Source organism: Lepidochelys kempii, chromosome 24 (genome assembly GCF_965140265.1).
Source record: "Lepidochelys kempii isolate rLepKem1 chromosome 24, rLepKem1.hap2, whole genome shotgun sequence".
Lineage (NCBI taxonomy): Eukaryota > Metazoa > Chordata > Testudines > Cheloniidae > Lepidochelys > Lepidochelys kempii.
Window position 1 is genome coordinate 7,402,850 of NC_133279.1, and position 17,825 is coordinate 7,420,674.

The window sequence follows — 17,825 nt, forward strand, 5'->3', positions numbered from 1 at the left end:
GCTCAGATGCCTCCCGCCTCCACTCTTCTCTATAGGCTGACTCCCTACTCAGACTACATATCCCATGATGCATCATAATCTCCCCTCTTGGAGTGGTGAGGCCAGGCATCATAGGAGTCCTATGGCCATGGTGCATCATGGGAGTTGTAGTCCAGCTGAGGAGCGTGGGGCAGATGATGCAGCTGGACTACAACTCCCATGAGGCATGGTGGCAGAGGTCAGAATCTATATTGTTCCATTTTCAGGCATTTGTTTTTGTTTGATGAAAAACATCAAAGCTTTCCGTGGGAAGCAGGCAGAGACTCTTTGCAAAATATTTCATTTGGTCAGACATCCAGTTTTCCACCTACAGTTTGGATGCAAAGGTTTTGACCGGCTGGGTTAGCCACCTCATCTGGCAGCGGGGGCCCCCATGTATTTGTAATGTTTTCAAACAGCATTGAGCTCCTCCAATGGCAGGCCCAAGGGAATCATGGTCGAGGCTTAACAACAGGACTGGCAAGCAGCGAACAGGGCCGGGGCGTCACCTCGCAAGGCCCAACCTGACACGAAACCGGGAGGTCAGGATTTGTGGACGCCATTGGCAACCTTGAATCAGTGCCCCCGTAACAATTCAGCCGGGCTACAGAGCAAACCACCAAGCACGGGACGGGTTATTCCCAACTGGGTTTATTTAAAAATAAAATCATGTCAGTCTCACCAGAACCTGGCACACTGGAGTAGGGCTGCAAGTGTGCATGGGATACGGAGTGGGCACAGTGGTTGCCATATGTGCCAACACACAGGCAAAGCATCCTCCCCTTCCAACCCCAGCGAGGCAATGTCTCCAGTGGAACGAAGGACAGACAGGACAGGGGGAACATGAAGCCACCTGCAGAACCTCACTAGGAGGTGGAATCCAGGCAACCTCCCCCCACTTTGCTGATGCATCCCAAGGTTTCAGAATCTGGGTTACGCGATCCCTCTCACCTGTGCGTCTCTGTCCCTATAGTGGGGGGTGGGGCAGGACAGAACTCAGCAGCAGGGCGTGCATCATACGGGCTGCAACGGACTGCTGCATACGAATGAGGGACGTTGGGGCCACGGAGCAGATCCAGGATTTAGGAGACGCGATGGCTATAGTTCTACAGCTCATATGGGTAGAGACCTGCTCCTCTGGAGCTGCTGGGCGAGAGTTCTAATCCCAGCAACAGCGTCTGTGTTCTTTTACCCACGCATCCCAGGGAGAGGGAGATGCTTACGTTTTGGGAGGTGGGGGGGGGCTCATAGAACAGGGACAATCCCTCATCAGACTTTGCAGATCAAAAAAGAGAAGGGCAGAGTATAAAAATGGCAAGCACAAAAGGCTAGTACAGAAGCCGAGGAGGAGACAGCCCCGGACGCTGAGTCAGAGATGCAGATACTCCACGATGCCAGCTCAAAAATCCAGCCGCTGCTTTGGAACAGTGCTCGGGGCGGCGGGCTCACATCTTGGGGAAGCTGGCCAGGTTGGCAATGCCGCAGGCGTTGTTCATATTCCGGGCCATCAGGATATAACCCTTGTTGCCCCAGCCCTCTCCCCAGCTGCGGAGAGAAAAGAGAGGGAGTGAAAAGCTCTGCCACGATTCACTGGCCCTTCCCCATTTCTATAAGATCACCCTGGCCCAGTGCCACCTTTCCTCACCACGGGGCTCCTGGCAGAGGCTGCGGCTGCACTAGGAGGCAGGTGCCCTTAGAAGGCACGGGCTGGCGTTGCATTACCTGTTCTTGACAATCCAGTGCTTGCTGCCCTTCTGGGTGCCATATCCCACGGCCAGCACTGCGTGGTTGATGTTCTCAGCGCTGCAGCTTTCATCGTAGTACACACCTGGCGGACGGAGGGCAGGAGTCACTCGTGGGTATAACAGCACTTTGGGACATAGGAATCGCCAGACTGGACCAGCCCCATGGCCCAGCTAGCCCAGAATGTCGTCTCTGATAGCGCTTCTGAAGAAAGCGCAAGAACCCCACAGTAGGCGGATGTGGGATAATCTGTCTGCCATGTTAGATCTCATCCTGGTCTCTAATAGCTAGAGCAAGGCTTAAACCCATCCCCCACTCAGTTTCCCCATCTATACAATAGGAATAATGATACTGACTTCCTTTGCAAAGCACTTTGAGTAGCTTTAGCCTACCTCTTAACTAGGGCCTGTTATTATTAAATCCTGAAGCATGAGGTTTAATATCCCTTCCAAAAATGGTGAGCGTTAATGGCGACAACTCTGGCTGCGCGTGTTATCTACATAAAGGTCTAATCTCTTTTGGGATCTTGTTAAATTCTTGGTCTCACCACCTTCCTGTGGCAATGAGTTCCGCAGCCCAATTACACTCGGTATGGAAAAGACTGGAAACCAAGTGCAAGTTGTTAACAGTGAGGGTGATTAACCGCGGAAACAATTTACTGAGGTGAATAGTGGATTCCCCCTCACAAGCAATTTTACAGTCAAGGTTGAACTAGACAGCCTAGCTTAGTAAAACAGCCCAAGAGGAGCTAATTCAGGGAAGCCCTACGGCTTGTTTTATACAGGTGGTCAGACTATCAGAGCAAACAATTATTTTTTGTCAAGGTCCAAATGTCTTGATCAAGGTGCAGTCAAAGGTCCAGATTCCATAGAAAACAATAAGTAAATAAAAAGATTTGGGAGTCCATTCAAAAAATGTCCGGCAGTCCAGATTTGGGCCGCAGTCCGCCTATTGACTACCCCTGTTGGATGATGACCGTGGTCCTTTCTGGCCTTGGAATCTATTTCCTTTTAATCAGTTTCAAATTTGGCCACCTTTTAAATGTCATCAGCTGTCCATGCAAAGCATTACAATCAATGCTAGCTGCCGTTAGTTGTTATGCTGATTGTTACAAGTCAGCCCATTGTAAAGCAGGATCACCACCCTGCAGGCAGCTTGGACTTGCAAGCATACACACACACACACCCTGTCCAGGGAGTTCCTCACCGGACAACTCCAGCATCATTAGCATAGAAGGGGCACACTACACACAACTCACTGTGTGGCAGAAGCTATCCCAGAACCCAGCTCCTGTCTGCTCTGCCTGTGCATTAAAGATCAGCTGGCACTTCGCATTAGATCAAGGGATGCCCTTTGTCAAAATTCCTCCTCCTCATCTGTCTGCCCAGCGGCTGCCTTCCACCCCAGAGGTGGCTGCATTTCCGTGGCATCTGCACAGCCCAGGGTGGAAGATGTGATGATGGAGTGGGATGAAATATGGAGAGTGGGGTCTTACCCTCCCCTTGATGCCCAACATACCTGAGACTCCCTTCCCACCAGCAAAAGCCAAGGCGGAATAGACCCCACCCTATGGGCAATCCCGATGCGTCTCTAGTCATCACCTGGGGCTCATTAGGTTCCACTCTTCCTACCTCTGCTGTAGAACTGGAAGGAGGACAGGCTGGCATCAATGCCCACAGACACAGGCCCCACCCTGGCCACAGCTCTCTTCAAGGCCTTCTCATTCCCTTCTGGGATTTCCTTGTACCCACGACACTTGGCGGCTTTTCCGGTAGGGCTGTACATGCAGGTTTCATCCTGCAGGGGGCAGAAAGCGCAGCCGGTGATGTCACCAATAGGGCAGGTTGCAATTTCACTGTCAAAGGTGGTTTTCGGGGGAAGGAAACTGGCTGCTTTGTCGAATCGGAAATTTCCAGGGGATTCTGATTTTGTCTCCGTTTTATAGTGGGTTGTTTTGTTTTTTTTTTTAATTTTATCCCCCCGTTTTCTGCAACCAAAACTGAAAAGGTCTGGCCGCTGTGAGAGAAACCAGCGGGTTTGACCGACCAGCTGACATTTTTCAGTGTCCGGTTGCAAAAAAACCCCAAAACCCCCCCCTAAAGTTAAAATTTTGGTTTCCAATAAAAACTCTGAGAACTCTGCGGAAAACAAAACCTTTTTCAATTTCATCCAAACTTTGTGCTGGGGGAAAAAAAAATAAATAATTAGAATTTCCCAGCCAGCTCTCGTGATCAGAGCCAGGCAAGGGCAAAATACCCGGGGTGGGGGTGGGGGTGGGAGGAGAGTTGCTTTATGCCCCTGATACCCCAGGAAAACATCCTCCTCCGTCATCCCGATCAGGAGTTTGGAACAACTGTCCTGGGGAGACAAGGACACCTGCAGAACCTATCCCAGCTTTTAGGGGAGAACTGCCCTGCTGGGGCACTGGACTGGGTCAGTACGCAGCGGCCTGGAGGCGCTGGAGAAAACTGCTAGCTTTGTAAGGAAGCTGCTGGCTCATTCCTGGGCAGTGTGTGAACCGTAAGCGCGAGGTCCAGCCAGCAGAGAGCTCCCACGATCTCTCCAGCCCAGAAGCGGGTAGCGTGACCAGAGGGGGCCGCTCAGGAGGAAGTAGCGGCAGCCGGGGAGCTGGCTACAGAGGAACCCGGGTCGCGTGGGTGTCAGGAGTGACAGGTTGAGAGCCAGAGTGGGGGACAGCTGGGCTGCGGGGGGATCAGTAACCTGGGCTGGCGGAGAGCCAGGAGGCTCAGTTGTGAGTCGAGCTGGGCGAATAAGTGATTTTTCAATTCAGGTTGAACCAAAAATCTGAATTTTTTCTGGTGTTTTTGATGAACCGAAGCAAAGCACTCGGGGCTGGTCCGTTCAGGGGAGCAGGGCCTGAAAACGGAGGCTCCTGCCTGCCAAGGGTGTGCCCTGGCAGGGCTAGTAGTTATGGGGGGGGGGGCACAGCACCACCATCACCACCGCTTGGCCGAAATGATTCACGTCAAAATCAGGGATCGTTTCACCTCGACCAAAACTGCATTTTTCCTGGAGTAAATTAGGTGTCCTGGAAGTGCTGCCCAGGTCTGGCGAGGAGCCCTGCCCCATCTCAGGAGCTCTTACACCATGGCACAGCTCCCTACAGCAAGCGTCTGCTGGAGACGTAGAGCAGCTGCCGGCTAAGCTCCTCCTGGTCCTACACAAGTGGGCAGGGAGCAGGAGGCGTCTCGTCAGGGCAGAGCTGGCACAGGTTACTTCCCCAGCGGCAGCAGGAAGTCAGTGGTCACTAGAGTCACCATCTAGTGACTGCCCCTTATCTGGACTGGATCAAGCCAGCTCCACTCACTGCCATCCTCTGGGCAAGAAGGTGCGAGTCCCCCTCTCCCAGCCTTGCAAAATTCTACTCCAAGGAGTTAGCGGCTGCTTTGCCCTCAGTGCCATGGGGAGCAGACCTCACGCCTGGACTGGTGCATCACCATAATCCCTCCCCCTCTGCCCCCATCTCTGTCACCAAGTTGATAGAGCCAAAGCCGGTGCACTGACCTGGCCGATGTAGGGGTAGGAGTCCTCTGAGTCAATGCCCCTGTTCTCCTTCACATACTCGAAGGCGTTGGTCATGTAGCCGCCCCCGCAGCCATCATTGTTGGTCACGCAGTCGACCAGGTTCTGAGGGCTGAGAGACAGCATCTTTCCGGTCTGCCGCTTGAGCTGCCCCTCCAGGGCCCCGACGGAGCTGAAAGCCCAGCAGGAGCCGCACTGGCCCTGACACACAGGAGGGAAGATGGTCAGAAATGAGAGGCTGTTCCTAGCCCGAGGGGCAGAAGGAGCAGAGAGGGAGAGCAGAAAACAGCCAGTATTTGTGATTATTCCCCCCACTGATATGTAAGGATCTCACAGGAGTCAGATCTCCATCGCCCTGGCCTAAATCCAGAGCCACTCCACCTCTGTGGAAACCAGCTCAGATCCCGGCCACCTGCTCTCTGAGCTGGTCCTGAAAATCCTGGCCAACAAGCAAAGTGCAGTGTAGGGCAGCCGTACGGTTCAACCGGGGTGGACAAGGAAGTGCCGACCTTGGACAACAGCACTGCTTACCTGGTTCTTCACGGGCGTCACGTAGCCCTTCTTCCTCCAGTCCACCGAGTCCGGCACCCTCTCCTCCCAGTCGGGAACGTAGACCGTGTCATTGCTGGGCCCACGCGACGGAGGGACCTTCAGCCCCGTCATCTTCTGCACCACCTCCTCGCTGGTCTAGGGAAGGAGAGGCGGACGTTTGGCAAAGCTGGGCGCTGGCGGACAGTTTTGTAGTCGCCGTTTGGCGAGAGCTGCCGCGCGTGGCCCAGGGCAGGAGGGGCCGTGAACCAAAGGCACTGCCTGGGGAATTGCACGGTAGAGGAGAACTTTAGTGTGTCTAAACCTGCCAGGCTGGTGCACGCCCCGGCTGGAGAGGAAACATGAGCTTCTGCCAAGAGAGAACTCCCCTCTCTTGCCCTGCCATGAACAGTGTTTAAGCTGGTGCAGCACGGACGCAGGGGTCAAAGTGTACAGACGCGGAAGCAGGTCGTGCCCCTATGCTCCAGCAGCCAGACTCGGTGCCTGGACAGATGGGGATAGGAGCAAAGCCCCATGCTCAGACGCTTGGTGAGATCGTCTTCCCCACCTCGTTAGCATATGTACTGCAGCGGCACCTTCACGCACTTTCACCGGGCTGGGGCAGGGGGTTGGGGTGAGGGCTCCGGGGTGGGGCCAGGTGAGGAGCCCCGTGACTCCCCCCAGGAGCCGGACCTACTAGCACCAGGACAGGTAGGGACTAGTCTGCCTCAGATCCCGCAGCACCGCCGACCAGACGGTCATTGGTGCTGACCGGAGCCGCCAGGGTCCCTTTTCAACCAGGCGTTCCCGTCGAAAACCAGGCATCTGGTCACCCTAAGCCGAACTCCCCAGCGATGATCATGAGGCAGACGGACAGACGGTAACGCTGCTGCGGCACCGGGGGATAATTCACAGAGGATCTGGAAATACCCCGGCATATCATCCACCTACCATGTCCCCCAGGTGGTTCATGGCCAGTTCGTAGGTGTGGGTGCCCAGAGAGAACTCCAGGTTGTGGGTGGCGATGTACTTGAGGTTCTTCTCCCAGATCAGCCGCCGCGAGAGCTCGTCCATCTGTGAGGCAAGGAGGGCTCAGGAATGGAAACACACCAGGCTATTGGATGCCAAGGGCCGGACCCTGCTCAGACTCCCGCCGGCGCTAGCATGGGGAGTTACAGCAGGGTCTGGAGCCTACGTGGTGGGGGTGGGAGTTATCGCTGTCCCAGTGCACCGCAGAGATCGAGAGCTCTGGAATAGAGCCTCCCATATTGCCCTGGGATGGGCAAGGTGATCTCCCGGGTCTTGAACCCAGGCCTGGGAGTCCCCAGACACCTGCCACATCCTGGCCTCCACTCAGTGGCTACTGAAGCCCACTGGGCTATAGCCCCAGCCAAGGCACCACCCCCGGGAGCTCTGATTGGAAGATCGCCCAGCTCCACCGATTGGTCCAGCTATGCTGTTTAAACCAGAAGGAGGAAGTTTGTCTGAGGAACCAGGTAGTTTCCGGTTGTGGTTGCGTCAAACCCTGCTTGGGGCTGGCCCCCACACCCAGTCGTGTTCCTGGTTCCTGCTCTGCTCCTGTTCCCACCGTGCTCGCCCCCAGTGACCATTCCCGGATCCCACCCTGGCCTTGGACTTCTGCACCTGACTCCTGCGTGATCCTTGGCTCTGGCCTTTGGCACCTGACCACGGCTCTGACCCCCAGCTTCCAGTGCTGGTTCTCCCTCTGGCTTGATCCCTGGCTCTGGGAACTGGCAGCTGACTCTGGTGCCGACCCTTGGCTTCGATCCCCAACCTGTACCCCTGCTCCACCCACTAGACCTGACTGCCTCTACCCCAGTCCATAAGAGCCAGTCAACATCCATGCAACATCCTGGTGGCGCGCGATTGCTTTCAAGCTTCAGGAGAATTCCCCAGGCTGGCCAAAGCAGTAACAAGTGGCTGGGGGGTGCCGCAGCAGATGGCCCTCGCCTTTTGTGCCAGCGGACCAAAGTTCAAACCCTGGACGTGCCTCGTGCAGGGGATAACTCAGGACCTCTGATGCAGGAGGTCAGGCTTAGTGGCTCATTAGGGTCCAGTCTAGCCTTAAGCTCTAGTCCTACGTTCCCCCACAGTCATGCAGCCTCTCGGCCTTTCCCCATTGCTAGATCCTACCCTCTTTCGGGGGTCTCTCATAACCCCTCTGCCACCGAACTTCTAGCCCTACAAGACCCGCTCTGCCCATAACCCTAATCCCTCCACTCCTTACCCCTCCAGGGAAGGGGAATCTCATTGCCAGTGCTAGGCACTCCATCAGCCACTCAAAAACCAGCTGCCCCGTTCTCAAAAAACCTCAGTGCTCCAGCTACAGGAAAGCCAGGGGCCTGACTCTCCACACCCATTCGTGCTGGGGCAGAGTGGGTGTAAAGTGCTACCGGTCCCCCTGATGTGGCAGGTCTCTGCAGTGGTGCGAGCGGCGACCACATGAGGGCAAACCAGCCCCATGGTCTTTAGCAGAGGAGACAGACCTCGGCTCTGGATCCCCGTGCGTGCTAGCGGGGCGGCGGCTGCTTTTGGGGCCTGGCCTGCTGAGCGTTCAGCCCCACAGCTGTGCTGAAGCCCACTGCTCCCCCAAGCGTCCTGACCCATATGGAGCTGCCGGACTCCTGCCCCACCCTGGGTACCTTGCCGTTGTACTCTTTGCGGTAGGTTTTCTTCCATAGCTCCCACTGGGAATCCAGCGCCTCCTCTGGGTACACGCTGGCCTTCACTGCTGGGAGCAGCAGGGCTAGTAGGCTGATCCACCACATCCTGCCAGGGCGGAGGGGAAAGCCATGAGCAGGGCAATGTAGGAGGGCAGCATTGGACAGGTTAAAGCGATACGAGACTCCCCCCTCCCCGACGACCTCCAACCACACAGGGTCAATACAGATCCCCATGGCTGTAGAGGTTGCATACCCTGCAGGCACAACGCATGGCAAAATGTGGGCCAGGTCCCCCTCTAGTGGCCAGTCCGCATAGAGGAGAACTGCCTACTACAGCTGCCAGAGCTGCCCTTTTAGCTCAAGCGGTGGAAGTCTGGGTTGTGGTTCTGAAAGTTTGGGTTCAACCCTGGCTGATGACCCGCAGGGGAGGGGGTGTCATTACACCGGCAGGCGTTCGCACCCTGTTTTAACACAGCTGCAGCTCAAGTGATTGCCTCCTGTACATTACCCCTGCGGCTGCAGGTCGCTGGGGCTTAGCATTGCTGGGGGGAGGGGGGTGGGCTCCGGCCCTGCCCCGTTCTGCACTGTGCCTGCTCCGTGACTAGAGCAAGGACTTTGCTCCTGAATTCTGGTGACATGGAGCCCTCGGAAGCACTCCACTCCCCGGACCAAAAACGCAAAGCCTCGGCAGGGGGAGGGTTTTACATGGGGGCGGTCAATGAAAACTTCAGTGTGAGGTAGGCTCTTCTTTCACCAGCCGGATCCCAGCCCCTGGACTCCCAGCTGGCTGGGACAGCCTGGTCAGATGTACAAGCAACCATCACATGAGCCCCAGCAGCTGTTTCCCATTAGGGCCTTTTGGCAGATGCCTGGGAGATTTTGGAGGAATGCAGGGCAAGCCGGCTGGGCTCGTTAACTCGGCTCTACGGCAGCTCGGCCTGGCGTAGGCCGGCCCAGGATAAAACCCATTGCAGCTCATTGCTGCCTTAGCTCCCCCCTGTTCAAGGCATTTTCCACAGGCAGGTAACGTTATTGCCACCTTACAGATAGGAAAACTGAGGCACAGAATGAGGCCCTCAGAACTGAGGTCTTGCAGCAAGTCAGCGGCTTTGCTGGGAACAGATCCCAGGTGTCCTGGCTGCTGGGCCAGTTGCTCTAACCACTGGACCACCCTGCCTCCTCTCAAGCCTGCTATCCCCATTTCCCAACTTCAGAAATGCAGGGCAGCGTGGGGAAGGGACGTGTCCCAGGGGCACGGAGCTGGGTGTAGAATGCAGGTCCCCCAACAGGCGCTCCTGCCCTCGTCAGCTGCCAGGATCAAGCCCTGAGCTCCACGAGGAGTCCTTGTGGCACCTTAGAGACTAAAATTTATTTGAGCACAAGCTTCCGTGGGCTAGAACCCACTTCATCAGATGCATGGAGTGGAAAATACAGGAGCAAGTATAAATACATGAAAAGATGGGAGTTGCCTTACCAAGTGTGAGGTCAGTCTAATGAGACAATTCAATTAAGAGCAGGATAAATAACTTTTGTAGTGGTATCCTCCCTCAGTATCCTCGTTTTTGCTGATACAGACTCACATGGCTTCCACTCTGAAACCTGTCACAGCCAGCATCATCACCGCTCTGTCACGCTCCCTTCAGTGCCCTCTGCCCGCGTCCACCCTCCAGCCCTGCCTGGCACCCAGCATGCCAGTGACCAGAGATGAATGGACGGCTCCTCCCGCTCTGTGCAACCCGCCTTCCCCGTGCTGAGCTCAGCTTGTTAAACCCCTCTTCAGAAATCAGTGACCCCCAGGGCGGTGTAATGGCTGGAGCACTGGAAATGGGCACAGAGCACCTGGTTTCTGTCTCTGGCGTGATCCTGGGGGAAGTCACGTCTCCCTCTCCATGCCTCAGTTTCCCCTCTCTCACCTTTTATCTGCCTGGTCAATTCTGAGTGGAAGCCCTTGAGGGCGGGGGCTGTTTCTCACTTCAAGTATGCACCGGACCTAGCCCAGTGGAAGCCCTGGCTCTCCAGGAAGGCCTCCAAGTGCTCCCATAAAACTAACATGCCAGACTCCCCGTTCAGTTTACAAGCCAGGCTATCAACCCGGGGTTCCAAACTGCTTCCATTCCCCTGGGCCTGGGGGAAGTTCAGCCCCAGCAGCAAACTTCTGAAACTGCCCCAGGCCTCTGCTGGTCGGTCCAGATGCTCAGGGGAAGAAGGAAACGAAAGCGAACAAAGAACCTATTCCGAGACCAGCAAAAGCTACTGCCTGGGGCTATGAAACCTCTTCTGCCCCCCAGGGAAAGCTCTGTAATCTGGGCCACAGGGCACAGGCAGGAGAATCTTTCTGCATCGTACCCCACAGGCATGGGGCACCAGCTTCGGAGCGAGCAGACCCAGCAGCCCTGGTGGCTGTGTCTGGAGAGCTATCTTATCCCCCTTTGCTGCTAAGGAGGAAAGCGGGGCCTCACCTGTAAGTCGTGGCTGCTCTCGGATACCAAAGTTAGCAACCTCTTCTCCGTGCCCCAAAGAGATGCCGAGCAGAGATGAGAGCCGGGATGCTGCAGCCCTGCTTGCCTGCTAGTTCTTTTTATGCTGGCTGGATTGAGGAAGTCGGGCAGGAAGCTGGAAAATATGGGCTGTCAGTTTCATGCAGGGTTTACTCAGATTTGCATATGGGCCTGGCGGGTGGGGGAGGCCTGCAGAGTGCGGAGCTGGCTGGGTGTTCGGTTTCACATGACCTGCAGCTGCCTGCAGAACTTAGTCACCTCTCACCGGGCCTTGCCCCCTGGGGAGTCATTTGCACCTGGACAAAGCGGGTGCAGGGGAGAACTTGGGGGGGGGGAGGGCATGTCTATCCCTCCCCCAAAGCCCCAGGAGGACACAGATTTTCTGAGCACACACCCCATCACAGGGTGCACAATCCACGCCCTGCCCCAGATTGGGAGGGCGCTTATCACCACCTGGGAAGCCCAAAGGGCCCTTTGCTTTTAATGCCACCCCAGAGTCACAGGTACCACCCCTACCGAATCCATCAGCAAGGCATGGAGGGTCCTAGCCAAGGAGGTCTTGAGCACCCTGCGTTTCCTCTGGCTTTGGGGCAGGTCACCCCTTGCAGGATTAGTCCCAGATTGGCCTGGTTGTCAGCCCCGAGCACCCCTCGTATAAGCTGCAGTTTATCGGAGCTACGGGCACGTGGCCCCTGGGCAATTAAACCCCATAACTAGCTGCAGGAGTCACTTGGGTCAACACAAGGCTCGACCTTGCCCCCATGGCTCAGCACGCTACTTGTGTGATGCCACCTCTTAGCAGAGGCACCGGGGGATTGACCCAGCGACCTCAGAGCTAAGAGAGCATGAGCAGCGACAGCTTAAGCTAAAACTCTACACACGCACCCCTCTCCCCCAGCCACACATCCCACCCAGCCCAGCCGCGGGACCAGGCTCTGTCTGAGGGGCTTCGAGCTCCAGCCCCCTGCTGTCTGCCCCGGGCTCCCACCCCACCTCCCCCGGCCCCCGCTGCCTCCCCCGACTGCCCTATCCACGGCTTAATTTGTCCCCAAGCTTGCTGGGGCTAAGTAAATCTGCTGTGAAAAGTGATACTCGTATGTTTGTTAATATCACTTTTCACAACAGAATTACTAGCTTGCAATAATGACAGGTTTCAGAGTAGCAGCCGTGTTAGTCTGTATTCGCAAAAAGAAAAGGAAAGGAGTACTTGTGGCACCTTAGAGACTAACCAAAATGAGTTGGACGTGTGGATGTGCATAATTTATTTGTTTTTCCTAAAACTAATCAAGTATTTTAGGAACAAGTGTGAGCGGCCATCAGCCAGAGGTGGTGGCCGCACTCTGAGGCCACCAAATAATTTGTCCCTAAGGAATCAGAAAAAGAACAGGAGGACTTGTGGCACCTTAGAGATGAACAAATTTATTAGAGCATAAGCTTTTGTGGGCTACAGCCCACTTCTTCGGATGCATAGAATGGAACATAGTAAGAAGATAGATATGATTTTTATATATACACACACACACACACACACACAGATAAGTTGGAAGTTGCCATACAAACTGTGAGCGGCTAATTAGTTAAGATGAGCTATTATCAGCAGGAGAAAAAAAACTTTTGTAATGATAATCAAGATGGCCTATTTAGACAGTTGACAAGAAGGTGCGAGGATACTTAACTTAAGGAAATGGATTCAATATGTGTAATGACCCAGCCACTCCCAGGCTCTATTCAAACCCAAGTTAATGGTATCTAGTTTGTATATTAATTCCAGCTCAGCAGTTTCTCGTTGGGAGTCTGTTTTTGAAGCTTTTCTGTTGCAGAATTGCCACCCTTAAGTCTTTTACTGAGTGGCCAGAGAGGTTGAATTGTTCTCCTGCCAGTTTTTGAACGTTATGACTCCTGATGTCAGATTTGTGTCCATTTATTCTTTTGCATAGAGACTGTCGCTTACAGACAGCCCCCAAACCTGAAGCAAATACTCACCAGCAACCACACACCACACAACAAAAACACTAACCCAGGAACCTATCCTTGCAACAAAGCCCGATGCCAACTCTGTCCACATATTTATTCAAGTGACACCATCATAGGAGCTAATCACATCAGCCACGCCATCAGGGGCTTGTTCACCTGCACATCTACCAATGTGATATATGCCGTCCTGTGCCAGCAATGCCCCTCTGCCATGTACATTGGCCAAACCGGACAGTCTCTACGCAAAAGAATAAATGGACACAAATCTGACATCAGGAATCATAACATTCAAAAACCGATAGAACACTTCAACCTCTCTGGCCACTCAGTAAAAGATTTAAGGGTGGCAATTTTGCAACAGAAAAGCTTCAAAAACAGACTCCAACGAGAAACTGCTGAGCTGGAATTAATATGCAAACTAGGTACCATTAACTTGGGTTTGAATAGAGCCTGGGAGTGGCTGGGTCATTCACATATTGAATCCATTTCCCTAAGTTAAGTATCCTCACACCTTCTTGTCAACTGTCTAAATGGCCCATCTTGATCATCACTACAAAAGTTTTTTTCTCCTGCTGATAATAGCTCATCTTAACTAATTAGCCTCTCACAGTTTGTATGGAAACTTCCAACTTATCTATCTATATAATCTTACTATATGTTCCATTCTATGCGTCCGATGAAGTGAGCTGTAGCTCACGAAAGCTTATGCTCTAATAAATTGGTTAGTCTCTAAGGTGCCACAAGTCCTCCTTTTCTTTTAACAAATAGACAGTCTGTCCCCCAAAGAGCTTCCCGTCTAAGTAAATGCATTAGCTAGAAAGTCAGTGCCTGGGAATTTCAAAGCTTCCCCAAGGACTGCATTAAATTTAAACAGGAACCTGGCAACCAACTCATCAGCTGCTTTGCGCATCATCCCAGTCTGAATGACTCTTATCCATGCGTCCTGTGGCCTCCCCTTCAAACTGGTCAGAAAACCTCCCTCTTATTCATACAAAAGTATAGCGTTCCATACAGACACGAGCCGCTCAAGGTGACTCCAATGTCATCTACCCAGATAATCTGATCTCGCGCTTTTCATCTGTCGGTCGCAAAGGGCTTCACAGTCGAGGTCGGTATCATTATCCCCATTGTACAAATGGGGAAATGGAGGCACAGAGCCAAGACACGACTCGCCCAAGGTCGCCCAGCAGGTCAGTGGCAGAGCCGGGTCTTTGGAGTTGCAGCCCAGTGCCCTTCCCACTAGGTCGCACTGCCTCTGGCCTATCTTCTTGGTCTTTCATTGCTCTATAGCTTGTGGAATCATTTCAACCAAGGCAAAAAATGCTGCCATATTAAGTAGGCAACATTTGACCTCGGTTTTGCGCTGCTGTAAACGACTGCATAAGCAATGGAGAATTGTACCATCCTGCCTAGTTCTATTAGGCTGCTCTACAATACAGGGGTTTAACCTGGGGGCAACGGGGATGACAGCAAGGTGTCAGGGGGGCTCCACTCCCAGAATGCTGGATGGGGGGGGGCACCCAGGGCTGGGAGGGGGCCCTGGCTGGATGAGAAGCCAGCTCTGTCCTGAGTGTTACGACAACTTCTAGTGTAGAAGGCAGAGCAACGCCCAGCGGCCGGCGGTTAAAGCCACACAAATTCAGAGTATGAATCAGGCATCAACTTTTACCAGCGAGGGTGATTGAACTGCTTCCCCACACCTTATCTTCTCACACAGTCTGGCTGCCTCTCTGGAAGGGATGTGTTAGCCAGACAGAGGCTACTGGGCTCTATCCAGCAGCAACTGGGTGAAGTTCTCCGGCCTGTGCTCTACAGGAGTTCAGACGAGATGATCTAACAGCCCCTTCTGGCCTTACCGTCTACTGATCTGTGAATAAGCAGGAGGGACCAGCTGCCTTTTTCCAGAGAGCAAAATAATTCCATGTCACCCTTAATTAGACAAGATACCACGCTGCTGTACGGACACAGACTCAACAAGCCACAAAACCAGGGCCCAGTAAAGACAGAGACTAGGTGGGTCATACCCAGCCATCAGATCTGATGGAACGGAGGAAACAATAAATGCATACCCTCCATTTGGAGAGCTGAGTGTAGGTCGGCCCTGCAAACTGGTGGGGGACTGCAGCTCAGGTAGGCCCAGCAGGGCTAGCTTTAATACAGCTAGCGTGGCTAACGGTAGCAGCAAAGATCCGGCCAGCATGGAGCCTGGTGTGGACCAGCAATGCGAGTACGTACCCAGGTGTGTATTCTTTGTGTACACACAGGGAAGTTAGATAAAAAAAACACATAATTCCTCTCGCTGGAAGGTTGCAACATAACGTGACTTTCTCGTGTAGAATTCAGAAAGAGAACACACACAACCCCCCAAAAACCAGACGCAAACGCAGGCATGGATTGACCGCTGCTAGACCCCCAGATTGCACGTTTCCTACGGAGCCCCGTAACCTGCCCACAGCAGCTGGAAAAACCCTGAAGTCTCAAGTGACAGCCTACAATTTTTGACACAGTTGTAATACACCATCCTTAGCTGCCGCTGCATCTTCACCGTTATCTTTAGCCTTGCTAGCTAGACGAAAACTAGGTGGGGATGCCAACCCAAGTGGCCATCATACCTCCTAGTGCAGTGCAGTGCAGACATACCCTTGGAATGTTAAACCAAGGAGGGGCCCAGTCCAAATCCCACTGAAATCCAAGGAAAGACGAGGAGTTGGACTGGGCTCTAAAGGCCAAACACGAATCCCAGGGCAGAGTTAAAGTTATTTGGATGCTGATCACTGCAAAATGGTCTGTGTGCCAGAGTTATGGATTAGAATGTTAAATTGGCAGATTTCCAGTTTTTATTGCTTTGGTGGGGAGGGAGGAAGGATGTGTTTAATTGGGAGCGTCCTCTTGAATTCACTCAATAACTGCATCTCAACCGATCTTTGCGGTTGCGGGGGTCACAATCACCACTCAGCTAACTGCATTCAAGCCTCATTTTTCCATTCCCAGAGCAACATTGGCTCCCCCGACCCACAGAAGAACCCACCCCTTGGGGAGCAGATTCCCTGCTATTGCGATTGGAAGCTCTTTGGGGCAGGGACTGTCTTTGGTCTGTGTTTGTCCAGCACCGACAGAGTCCTGGTCGTAATCAGGTGCTTTAATAATACAAATAATTAAAACCACCGACACCCGCCAGGACATGGGAGTGGAGGAGCAATGCCCCTGCAGCATGGGAACGTGCTCACCGGCAGACAAAGGGTTCCTCTCCCTGCTTGGAGCAGCAGCTCAGGTTGGAGGACGGCACTCAGCAGACCGGAAAGGCTGACTCCTGCTCTCTGGGTAAAGGTGCTTCTGGCCTGATGCACACGCAGCGCTGCAGCGTCAGCAGTTCATGAAGCAGCCCTGCCCTTGGCAAGGCATGGAGGAAAGCAGGTGACTTGCAACAAGGAAGCAGCCTTGGCTGTTAGACAAAAAACAGGTAGGGAGAAACAGCGCTGAAAACGGCTGCCTCCTGCAGCCCAGCAAGGGGTGCTGTTCTCGGCACTACTCGTCAAAGGAGAAAGCAAGTGGAGTGGCTTATTACCCCAGGCCCGTCTCCTGTCTCTCCCCTTCCATGCCTGCAAGCAGAGCCCAGTTCTTACACACCAGGCCACAAGTTTGGTTACATTATTATTTATTCCTAAGAAGAAAAGGAGGTCTCGTGGCACCTTAGAGACTCACCAATTTATTTGAGCATGAGCTTTCGTGAGCTACAGCAAAGTGAGTCTCTAAGGTGCCCCAAGTCCTCCTGTTCTTTTTGCGGATACAGACTAACCCGGCTGCTCCTCTGAAACCAGTATTTATTCCTAGTGTAGCTAGTGCTCAGAGGCCTCAATCAAGCTAGGATGTGGGACTGACACACAGGGAGATCTGGGACCCTGCCCCAAAGGACTTACACTGTAAAAACAGAGCAGTGACCGGGGCATGTTTTGGAGACAAGACAAGAGCCCTGCATTAGCCATTCCAGTTAACGTAGGGCCTGCTGGGACTCTTCACAGGAAGATGCTAGGAAGCAGGGTATTTTGGTTTAAACTCCCTCCATACACACACACACACGTTTTCATCTCCCTGCCCTCACATACGAAACTTCAGTCCCTCTCACCCGGAGGCATTGTTTAAAGGAACGCAACCACGCATGCACACAAACAAGCCTCCACGCAGCTTGCGTTCCAACTTTATCTCCCTGGTTTGCCAGGGACCGACAACTTGCCTGGAGCGCTGTGTTGCAGATGGAGACATCTAGTGGCTGAACAGCATATTACAAGTAACCATATTGCACAGCTCCCCTAGTTCTATTCTCCTCTCTGCACCCGGCGCTCCCCTTAGTGCCTCTTTGGGGAGGCTGTTCATGGACAGAGGTCCCGTCCGATCCTCTCCCTCATGGCTCCTCACCCCAGCAGCGGTTCCCCCTCCTGGCAGCAGCCTACAGCCCCCCAGCCGTGTATTGGAGGCTGGGAGCGTTGACGTTGCCAGAGGGAGCTGCAATGCATTGGATTAGGTAATCCAGCCACACGGCAGCCCTTTAAAGCAAGCCCCATCCTCCCCATCTTAGAGAGGGAGAATCTGAGGCATGGAGAAGGGGCCCATCTCAGTCATTAGCCAAATCTCCATTGACCACAATACCAATCGGTGTCCGAACGAGAACTCCTGAGCTTCTGCGCCCAGCCCAGCCAACGAAGCAACGCCGTCTTGTCTCAAGGCACTTGTCCTGGATTTTTGTGTTTCACATAAATGCCACCGTGGCCAGCCCTCTAGCAATACTACTCAAATCAACAGTTGAATGCTGCTGGCTTGTTCCAGGGATTGTAGGCCAGGG

At 53.7% G+C, this 17,825-nt stretch overlaps 1 protein-coding gene across 2 annotated transcripts; it reads right to left on the reverse strand.

Moving 5' to 3' along the window:
- Positions 1-648: 648 nt before the first annotated feature.
- Positions 649-11,129, reverse strand: LOC140902517 (cathepsin K). Of its 2 annotated transcripts, none has more exons than XM_073322669.1 (8): positions 10,976-11,129; positions 8,496-8,622; positions 6,784-6,906; positions 5,836-5,991; positions 5,287-5,505; positions 3,393-3,558; positions 1,741-1,846; positions 649-1,563 (listed from the first exon to the last, which is right to left on the reverse strand). In XM_073322669.1, exons 2-8 carry the CDS (start codon positions 8,619-8,621, stop codon positions 1,464-1,466), a joined length of 996 nt encoding a protein of 331 aa, XP_073178770.1. In that variant the 5' UTR covers position 8,622; positions 10,976-11,129; the 3' UTR covers positions 649-1,463. The 2 variants fall into 2 exon arrangements, with proteins under 2 accessions (XP_073178770.1, XP_073178772.1); XM_073322671.1 differs by lacking the exon at positions 10,976-11,129 and adding an exon at positions 8,977-8,998.
- Positions 11,130-17,825: the final 6,696 nt, after the last annotated feature.

What these genes read in the sequence shown, in the direction of transcription:
- LOC140902517 (XM_073322669.1), bottom strand. Translation starts at nt 8,621, where the DNA reads ATGTGGTGGATCAGCCTACTAGCCCTGCTGCTCCCAGCAGTGAAGGCC. An exon ending in TGACGCCCGTGAAGAACCAG is followed by an intron (nt 5,506 to 5,835) that starts GTAAGCAGTGCT and finishes CCTGTGTGTCAG; the next exon opens with GGCCAGTGCGGCTCCTGCTG. An exon ending in CCTACCCCTACATCGGCCAG is followed by an intron (nt 3,559 to 5,286) that starts GTCAGTGCACCG and finishes TGCCCCCTGCAG; the next exon opens with GATGAAACCTGCATGTACAG.